General features: G+C 39.4%; 1 protein-coding gene across 11 annotated transcripts in view; it reads left to right on the forward strand.

Moving 5' to 3' along the window:
* The window catches only part of ppfibp2a (PPFIA binding protein 2a), a 52,179-nt gene extending 41,727 nt beyond the window's left edge, over nt 1-10,452 (forward strand). For 8 of the 11 annotated variants that reach the window (XM_061880737.1, XM_061880761.1, XM_061880776.1 and 5 more), the window contains 8 exons: nt 1,193-1,321; nt 1,402-1,552; nt 1,652-1,763; nt 1,881-1,969; nt 2,064-2,186; nt 8,179-8,304; nt 8,379-8,567; nt 9,543-10,452. In XM_061880737.1, the coding sequence (XP_061736721.1) occupies nt 1,193-1,321; nt 1,402-1,552; nt 1,652-1,763; nt 1,881-1,969; nt 2,064-2,186; nt 8,179-8,304; nt 8,379-8,567; nt 9,543-9,767 (1,144 nt within the window). In that variant the 3' untranslated portion in view covers nt 9,768-10,452. Of the gene's footprint in view, nt 1-1,192; nt 1,322-1,401; nt 1,553-1,651; nt 1,764-1,880; nt 1,970-2,063; nt 2,187-7,145; nt 8,126-8,178; nt 8,305-8,378; nt 8,568-9,542 lie in introns of those variants that run through there. The other 3 variants (XM_061880744.1, XM_061880753.1, XM_061880808.1) reach the window with 3 other exon arrangements.
* The last annotated feature ends 505 nt before the right edge of the window (nt 10,453-10,957 follow it).

A 10,957-nucleotide genomic window follows, 5' to 3' on the forward strand; every position in this document is an offset into this window, starting at 1 on the left:
GGAAAATATTTATTATTCTAACTACCAATCTTGGCAGGGCATGAGGTAAACAAACAAACCACGGCATGGAACAAACACAAAACTGTGGCATGAATTAAACAGCATAAACTATGGCGGGGAACAAACACAAAACTGTGGCATGAAATAACCAGTACAAACTATGGCTTGGACAAACACGAAACTGTGGTATGAAATAAACACGACTTACGTGGACACGGCATGAATCGAACAACATGAATAATGGGATCGCATGAAAACAAGCAATGACGCCAGACCGACTGACTGGCAAAGACAGGCTTAAATAAGGGTCTTGATTACAAACAGGTGCGCGGTCCGAACACCTGAGGCAGGTGAAAATCATAAGTCGGCATAGTAGCCAAACAAAACAATGGTGCACAAACAGGAACTAAAAGAGTCCAAAAAAATAACCAAAACACAATCCAGACTACAGATCATGACAGATATACCGTGAGACTACAGGCCATTGCTGTTGTTTGTTTGAATGTATGGTTGCCTCTTGGCAGCTGCTACCTGGGGTAAAATATATTTCAGCACAATGATCTTAAATACTTGACAGCTTGAAACTGTTTTTAACAAAATAGTGAATAAAAAAAATGTTCTATGATTTTTTATTTTTTTTTCACACTTTCAATCATGGTATCAAATCAGTATCAGGAACCGTTAGAGATGGGAATCGAACATCAGTTCAAACAAACCTTTAATAAAGAGATCACTGCAAACTTGTGCATTATTTTAATCTCTGCTCTCTTGGACTGGAGTGTGTGCCCATTTTCTCGTCGTCTTTTGTAAAATCTCCACATCTTTCGCCCTTCTTGATGACCTCTCAAGGAACTCGGAAAAAGCTTGTATCTTTTTCGTAATTTCAACGGTTACAACAGTCTAAAACAACACAAGCATAGGGAATTTTTCTTCAAAATAAAGGCTAAATGCCGCCCAGAACGCTTTGACAACCGACTCACACTGGTGCACCACTTTAAGTTTTGAATAGCGAATGAGCCGGACATGACGTCAGGTGAATACAACCCATAAGAACAGTGACCATAACACCACATTGTCATTGACTTCCAATAGAGCAGCCTCCTGTTGGTCATTGAGTGGTATCTTTTTTATTTTAACTTTCTGACAATTACTGTAACAGACGGATTTAGCATTTACCTTAGTGTCTATGCAGACTTCGAAGAACACATTCTGGAGGAACACAAGCATCGGACTCAGATGCTGGACCTTTCACAAGAGGGGGTTTCCGTGCCACAGCAGGAGCCAGACTGACTCGCACTCCTGAGTCTCAAAACTCTGTATGGTAGGAGTCTACAACCGAACTACTACTGAAATCATCATAGTCAAATTCATGTATCATTTATTTGCTTATTTTCCTGTCAGTGATATGAATCTGCCATTCAGCCAGTGGAGTAGGGATCAAGTGTGCAGCTGGTTGGAGGATTATGGACTGGGCCAGTATTGCAACCTGACTAGGCAGTGGGTTGAAAGTGGACAGACACTAATTGCTGCCACGCCTCAGGATCTGGAGAAGGTTAACTATTAAAAGTCTTAGTTCTAATACACTATATGAAATAAAACACCTTTAAGATAGATTGATTGACTGTGAGGAAATGTGTTATTGCGTCCTTAGGAGATGGGAATGAAGCATCCTCTGCACAGGAAGAAACTGCAGTTGGCGTTGAGGGCATTTACCAATAAAGTAGCGGAGAAGTCAGCATCCCTGGACCACATCTGGGTTACCCGTACGTCTACTCCTGATATGTTCTTATTTACACGATAAAAAAATAACTTATCACGCAAGTTTTACTCCTCAAAACACACAAGGACCCAGATAAACGTTATTGTTGACTCTCATATAGGTTGGCTGGATGATATTGGCTTGCCTCAGTATAAAGACCAGTTCCATGAAGCTCGTGTAGACGGCCGCATGATACAATACCTTACTGTGGTAGGACAGATTTCCAATTTTGTTAAGAACATGCGTGTGCATATTTACAGTACCGGTATGAAGTTCATATTGTGTGTACGGTTTATGTCTTCAGAATGACCTCTTGAGCCTAAAGGTGACCAGTCAGCTTCATCATCTTAGTATTAAATGTGCCATCCACGTCCTCCACGCTAACAAGTTCAACCCCCACTACCTACGCCGCAGACCGGGGGAAGAGGTAAGCATAGTTGGACAGATGTTGGGTTTTTTTTCAATTAAAATGGATAGATGGAAGATTGAACATTAATGTCAATACAGGTATTATTGATAAATTGTTACTATTGAGCTAATACAGCCTTGCCACCCCGAGACGGACACGCGGTAGAAATGGATGGATTTGCTGGACAGAGCAAGTCAACCTGAAATACACTTAGTGCCCACAAGATGGAGACAAGCACGCATTTATACCAGTAGTTTTTTCTTAGACTAGTTATTCTACCACACAGGTCATGAACCCATCCAGCCATTTTTATTGCTTCTCCCTCTTGGGGTTGGAAGGCACAAGGCAGGGTACACTCTTAACAAATCGCCTCCTCATCGCAGGGCCAACACAGACAAACAGCCATTCGCCCTCTAAGACAATTTGTCACACATCAGGGGGTTGGTTGTCACATTATTATTTTATTGGAAAAAGAAGGTAAAAAAGCAGACCTAAATTCCTCAAACCTTTCAAGAATACTCCGACACAAATTCAGACTTGCACTTTTGGCCTTGTACATTTCTAATACAGCTGCCTTTAATTATAATTTCATTTATTTACAAATATGATTGTGAATGGTCTCAGCAATTTTAGACAAATCAAATATGAAAAATCCTAATATGATCCCTTTTTTTTAACAATAAAAATCATTACAAAAATTATGAAAATATAATAATAATAATTATTATTATTATAAAAAATAGTATTATTATCATTATTATTAATAAAAATATTATTATTATTTATTTTATTTTTTTTGAAAATGTATTCAATCCAACAAAACAATACACAGCAATATAATAACAATGCAATCCAATTCTAAAACCAAACCCGGCCCAGCAACACTCAGAACAGCAACAATAAACAGAGCAATTGAGAGGGCACACAAACACGACACAGAACAATCCAAAAGTAGTGAAACAGAATACATTATTATCAGCTACAGTATCACTACCAGTAACAATTTCAACATAGCAGTGATTAAAAATCCCTCATTGACATTATCATTACACATTTATAAAAAATAAAAAAAATAAATAAAAATGAACAATAAAAATTATTATAGCTTATACCAGCTCATATACGTTCTTCTATACAGTAACTCGTTTAGATGGAGGGCAACATTGCAGTTATCGGTGCCCTCAATAAGCCGCTTGTAACAGTCGGTATATAAGAACAATTGCCTCATATTATTATACAATTACATATGCATTTGAGGGGAAACTGCACTTATTTTTAACATTTTGCCTATTGTTTACAATTATTATGAAAGACATGACGACAAATGTACTTATTAATGCATTCTTAGCAAAAGTCTGCTTACAATGGAGCCTATGGTAGTCGCTCGATTCTTCCTATAAAGTCCTTAAGAACATCCATCCATCCATTTTCTACCGCTTGTCCCTTACGGGGTCGCGGGGGGCGCTGGCGCCTATCTCAGCTTCAATCGGGCGGAAGGCGGGGTACACCCTGGACAAGTCGCCACCTCATCGCAGGGCCGACACAGATAGACAGACAACATTCACACTCACATTCACACACTAGGGCCAATTTAGTGTTGCCAATCAACCTATCCCCAGGTGCATGTTTTTGGAGGTGGGAGGAAGCCGGAGTACCCGGAGGGAACCCACGCATTCACGGGGAGAACATGCAAACTCCACACAGAAAGATCCCGAGCCTGGATTTGAACCCAGGAATTACAGGAACTTCGTATTGTGAGGCAGACGCACTAACCCCTCTGCCACCGTGAAGCCCTCCTTAAGAACATCCATTGTAAAATTGCTGTAATTATATATGTAATGTAATAACAGGCATATTTATAATAACATTAAATATTTACATATTTTGCTCATTTCAAGCATACGCGGGGCAATAATTTCAGAAACGCATCACAGCATTCATTTTTTTAACATCACCGATTCACTGCAGACTTTATGAGAGCCAAAAACATAATACATTGTCACTTACTGTACAAGATCTGCTATAAATTGGATGTCGACTGCTATGATGTTCATATATTCCCATTTAGAAGAAAAACTCATAATCCTCGTGAGGAAACAAGGAGTGGAACCAATTGTCTATTTGTGTCGTTCTCGCCATTTCTGTGTCTAAATGGGCTGACAAATTGTACCAACTTGTCGGAATACGTCCTCGTCCTTGGACTATCCAGGTGATACGCATGATTTATGATCCACAATAAAGTTTGATGAGCAAGGAAGTGAGGAAGCAGCTTATCTGTTGATCATGTCAAAATTGTCACACACGCTCAAAGTACTTTTTAAAAGTTATTTTTACGAGTTAGAATAGAATAAAAAAATACCTCCGTCGTCATGTCTTTTATAATAATTGTGAAATATAGGGAAAATTCCCAAAAAGTGCAGGTCGGCTTTAATTATTATGGACAACTATGATTGGAAAGACTATCAGTGGTACTTTAACTTTCAGTCCATGTGACAAGCAGATATTCAATTATTTGTTTTTATTAATCAAAACCTTTTTGAAATCCTGTTGACCCTACAGAGTGAATGTGAGTGTGAATCTTGTCTGTCTATTTGTGTTGGCCCTGCAATGAGGTGGCAAATTGCACAGGGTGTACCCCACCTTCCGCATGAGTGCAGCTGGGATAGGCTCAGAAGGTATAGTAAGGTATCTTTATAACTAATCCTGTTTCCATATGAGTTGGGAAATGGTGTTGGATGTAAATATAAACGGAATACAATGATTTGCAAATCATTTTCAACCTATATTCAGTTGAATATGCTACAAAGACAACATATTTGATGTTCAAACTGATAAACTTTTTCTTTTTCGCAAATAATCATTAACTTTAGAATTTGATGCCAGCAACACGTGACGAAGAAGTTGGGAAAGGTGATAATAAACACTGATACAGTTGAGAAATTCTCATCAAACACTTATTTGGAACATCCCACAGGTGTGCAGGCTAATTGGGAACAGGTTGGTGCCATGATTGGGTATAAAAGCAGCTTCCATGAAATGCTAAGTAATTCACAAACAAGGATGGGGTGAGGGTCACCAATTTTTAAGCAAATTGTCGAACAGTTTTAGAACAACATTTCTCAACGAGCTATTGCAAAGAATTTAGGGATTTTACCATCTACGGTCCATAAAATCATCAAAATGTTCAGAGAATCTGGAGAAATCACTGCACGTAAGCGATGATATTACGGACCGTTAGGCGGTATTGCATCAAAAACAGACATCAGTGTGTAAAGGATATCCCCACATGGGCTCAGGAACACTTCATAAAACCACTTTCAGTAATTACAGTCGGTCACTATATCTCTAAGTACAAGTTAAAACTCTGCTATGCAAAGCAAAACCCATTTATCAACAACACCAAGGAACGCCGCTGGCTTCGCTGGGCCCGAGCTCATCAAAGATGGACTGATGCAAAGTGGAAAGGTGTTCTGTGGTCTGACGAATCCACATTTCAAATTATATTTGAAAACTGTGGACGTGATGTCCTCCGGAAGAAAGAGGAAAATAACCATCCGGATTGTTCTAGGCGCAAAGTTCAAAAGCCAGCATCTGGGATGGTATGGGGGTGTATTGGTGCCCAAGGCATGGGTAACTTACACATCTATGAAGGCACAATCAATGCTGAATGGTACATACAGGTTTTGGAGCAACATATGTTGTCATCCAAGCAATGTTGTCATGGATGCCCCTGCTTATTTACGCAAGATAATACCAAGCCACGTGTTACAACAGCGTGGTTTAGTAGTAAAAGAGTGCGGGTACTTTCCTGGCCGGCCTGCAGTCCAGACCTGTCTCCCATCGAAAATGTGTGGCGCATTATGAAGCATTAAATACGACAGCGTTGAACGACTGAAGCTCTACATAAAACAAGAATGGGAAAGAATTCCAGTTTCATAGCTTCAACAATTAGTTTCCTCAGTTCCCAAACGTTTATTGAGTGTTGTTAAAAGAAAAGGTGATGTAACACAGTGGTGAACATGCCCTTCCTCAACTACTTAGCATAAAATTCTAAGTTATTTGCAAAAAAAAAATAAAGTTTATGAGTTTGCAAATCATTGTATTCCGTTTATATTTACATTTAGCACAGTTTCCCAACTCATATGGAAACGGGGTTTGTAATTAATCAACACAATTTATACAGAATAAATAATAAGAAAAGGGGTGTCTATACTTTTTTTCACCAGAGCCGCATACTAACAAGTCAAACCATGCGTCGGGATTTTGATATTTTTAATTTTGTGAAAAAAAAAAAAAAAAGGAAAAACAAATATTGTATAGAAATATTTTGAGACATAATTGTTGTGACAGGTTTGTGTTACAGGTTACAGGTATTGTTTTAAAATTGTATATTTTTCTCAATACGTTGCAGGTTTTTTTCAGTTTTTTTCTTACATTTTTACTGTTTCTCTCATTTTTTTTTTTAAATACTCTGGCCCTACAAAACCTAATCTAATGGCCCCTGGAACATATCTTAAAGGCCTACTGAAATGAGATTTTCTTATTTAAACGGGGGTAGCAGGTCCATTCTATGTGTCATACGGGATCATTTCGCTATATTGCCATATTTTTGCTGAAAGGATTTAGTAGAGAACATCGACGATAAAGTTCGCAACTTTTGGTCGCTAATAAAAAAGCCTTCCCTGCACCGGAAGTAGCAGACGATGTGCGCATGACGTCACTGTTTGTGGATCTCCTCAAATCCTAATATTGTTTATAATCATGGCCACCATCAGCTAGAGCGATTAGGACCGAGAAAGCGACGATTTCCCCATTTAATTTGAGCGAGGATGAAAGATTTGTGGATGAGGATAGTGAGAGTGAAGGACTAGAAAAAAGGAAAAAAAAAGACAGGGCAGTGGGAGCGATTCAGATGTTGTAAAACACATTTACTAGGATAATCCTGGAAAATCCCTTATCTGCTTATTGTGTTACTAGTGCTCTAGTGAGACTATACTGTCGTACCTGAAAGTCGGAGGGGTGTGGCCACGGGTGTGGTGACCGCCAGTGTCTCTGAGGGAAGCCACGTTTCTTGACGAGGCGAAGCAAAGGCAGCCAGTCGGGCCGGGCTGATATTTTTTTCCCCCTCCTCCACGGTGGAAACATACCATGTTCGGGGGCGGAAAGACAGTCGACAGCTGCCTCTTTGACAGGTGCACGAGGAACGACGCAAGCTCCGCTCAAGTCTACGGTAAGAGCCGACTTAATACCACCATTTTCTCACCGAAACCTGCCGGTTGACATGTGGTCGGGAACCATGTTCGCTTGACCGCTCTGTTCCATAGTAAAGCTTCACCTTCGGGAATGTAAACAAGGAAACACTGGCTGTGTTTGTATTGAATACACCGCTTCCCACCTACATGTTTCTTCTTTGACGTCTCCATTATTATCTGAACAAATTGCAAAAGATTCAGCAACACAGATGTCCAGAATACTGTGTAATTATGCGATTAAAGCAGACGACTTATAGCTGGGATCGAGCTGGAAAATCCGTGACATCACGCGCACGCGTCATCATACCATGACGTTTTCAACAGGATACTTTGCGCGAAATTTAAAATTGCAATTTAGTAAACTAAAAAGGCCGTATTTGCATGTGTTGCAATGTTAATATTTTATCATTGATATATAAACTATCAGACTGCGTGGTCGGTATATGTGGGTTTCAGTAGGCCTTTAAGTAGGGTTCACCCATTCCAGCTCTCCATAAGTTTGGGGATCCTTGGCCTGGCAAATGTTAAAAGATCCCTGGCTTTAAGTAAACATTTTTCTGTCAGAATTGAACAAATTAGCCAAAAGGATGTGCTTTATTAACACACAGTATTTCCAGGCTTTCATGGGCGACATAAAATGATGTGGCGGGCCAGATCCCACAGGCCTTGAGTTTGACACCTGTGTTTTATAAGATGAACAGACACACACTTCCTCATACAATCATTTTTTGTTGTTGTTGTTGTTTTTTTGTTTGAAGAAGCAGCCTTCTCCCTCAGAGGTGGTGCAGTGGTCAAACCACCGTGTGATGGAGTGGCTTCGAGCTGTTGATCTTGCAGAGTATGCACCTAACCTTCGGGGAAGTGGTGTCCATGGTGGACTGATTGTGAGTCATGCATGTTAAAGTGTAAACAATCCCTCGCGCTTATGACTCAGGCTTAACACTGAGTGCGTCTGTAGATCCTGGAGCCTCGCTTCAGCCCAGAGACGTTGGCCCTGCTGCTAAATATTCCTCCACAGAAGACTTTGCTGCGACGCCACCTGGCCATGGCGTTCGCTACTCTGGTGGGGGCTCAGGCCACGCAGGAGAAGAGAGAGTACGGCAACGCTACAGGCCACATGCCCCTCACTACCACAGCGAAAGTGAAGGTAAAGTAATCTACAAGAGACTATGTTGAAAAAAACAAAAACGCTTATACTCTTTAACAAAAATAAGGTTTTAAATCCGGACAATATATTAATTTCAGTAGAAATATGTAATTTTAAGGGGAGAGAAGTGACATAAATTATTAGTAGTGTATAAAGCAAACTAATAAAATGTTCTCATAAAAATATATTATTTTGTGACTTTTCTATTGTAGTTGTATCAGAATTTTGTTCCAATACATTTATTTTATTTTTAACTTGGCCCTACATACTGTAATACACAGCTATTATACTCATCATTGTATGTGGCCTGGAGATAAACTGCCTCAGTAAAGTACTTTATCCATCTCCATTTTAACAGAACAAATATATGCGCTGTACCGCTTACTTTAATAATATCTAATAATGCAACAATTATTATAATATGATATATTACCCCCAAAATGTATTAAAATAAAAATAAATACTTAATCATCTGCTTGAATTATGATTTCAAAGCAATTTACCTATCAAATGATATACTGTAAAAATGACGATTTTACTGCAAAAAACTGGCAGCTTAGTCACCAGAATTTTACTGTAAAAACGACAATGGTGCCATTTTTCTATTTACAGTGACACACTGTAAAAACAACAATGCCATTTGCCAGAATTCTACCCCCGCTCCCCCAAAAAGCTGTACTGTTTTTCCATTTAGTGTAATACGCTGTAAAAAAAAAAAAAACATTGCAAATTTTTCTGTAAAATTTTGTCGATTGAGCTGCCAGAAATCTGCTGACTTTTTTTTACATTGTATGTCAAAAATGTATTGTTAATGTATTATATATTTTTATATATATCCTCATTTATATATTAATATCATTCACTGCTACAAGCGGCCGTGCTCTAATGTATTATATCATGTAATCCAATTTAAATATGAATTAAATAATAGATACATGAAGTAAAATGATGGTGTTTGACTTGTGTGTGCTCCAGCCCAAGAAACTCGGCTTCACCCAGTTCAGCCACCTCAGGAAAAGGAAACCTGACGAGTCAGCAGACTACATCTGCCCAATAGAGGGAGGAGCTCTTAGCTTCAAAGGAGTTTCTCGTCTGCCCTCCGCAGCTCTCCGGGACATCAGCCCCAACTTGGACAGACAGCCCAAAAAGCAGGAGCAGAGCGAGGGAAACACGTGGCTGACCCCCACTAACAGCCACTAAAAATGAAAACATGCGCTCTAAAAGAGCTTTTTGATGATGTTGTGGAATCCAAAAATTGTATTTATGACTTCCGTCGTTTTTGAAGAAGTGATGAAAGTGTGATTTGTTGAAGGGGATGTTTGCAACCTTTACGCCGCCGCCTCGAGGGCGCTAACTTTCTAAAGTGTTGTAAGCATTATATCCTGCCCTTGTAGACTCTAAGCATGTAAACTACGGCCCACATAAGTTGTGTCGATGCTTTTATGTACACTATGTGCACGCGCTGCGGGCGTGTACGTGCATGAGACAGCGTTGGTTAATAGGTGATATTTTTGTTGTATTTTTTATTTTGAATTTTTTTTACTTTGAGCAGGTTGCAGGCAGCCCCTTTAAGTGAAAGCTGCTCTTTGCATTCCTTTTGCAGTTATTCCAAGGCTTTCCTTTTGCCACTTTGTAGGAGTGCATCTGTAGGATCCACAGTATATCTACAGAGATGAAATGGTGCTCTTTTATGATACAGCAGCGGATTCAACACAACACTTTAGCATAATGACAGTCACTTTTTTTTAATCACATTGTTACACAATCAACTTTTTAATTCTCGCAGTTTCAAAGGTCTTGCCCAAATCACATAGATATCCTTACCTCATGTACTGTACCTTCTTCTTATATTTACTGCTGTAAATAATAAATTATTGCAATCCTGTTCCGTTGGTGCCAAACAATTTGTACTTTGGGTGTTGCAGTTTTACTTGGGAACATTATCACCAAACCCATGTAAGCGTCAAAATATACCTTGATGTTGCAGAAAAAAGACCATATATTATTTTAACCGATTTCCGAACTCTAAATGGGTGAATTTTGGCGAATTAAACGCGTTTCTGTGTATCCCTATCTGAGCGACGACGTCAGAACGTGACGTCACATCGGTACTCAACGCCATTTTCCCTACCACATCACTAGCATCGAGTCAAATCAGCTCTGTTATTTTCCGTTTTTTCGACTATTTTCCGATACTTTGGAGATATCATACCTGGTTGGTGTGTTGTCGGACGGTGTAACAAAACGATCAGAGACAGATTCAAGTTGATTTACGTAGAATGTGCATCGATTAGCACGGCATGCTAATCGATGCTAACATGCTATTTAGGCTAGCTGTGTACATATTGCAGCATTATGCCTCATTTGTAGCTATATTTACATCCAGCCTT

This window comes from Nerophis ophidion, linkage group LG02 (genome assembly GCF_033978795.1).
Source record: "Nerophis ophidion isolate RoL-2023_Sa linkage group LG02, RoL_Noph_v1.0, whole genome shotgun sequence".
NCBI classification, from domain to species: Eukaryota; Metazoa; Chordata; class Actinopteri; order Syngnathiformes; family Syngnathidae; genus Nerophis; species Nerophis ophidion.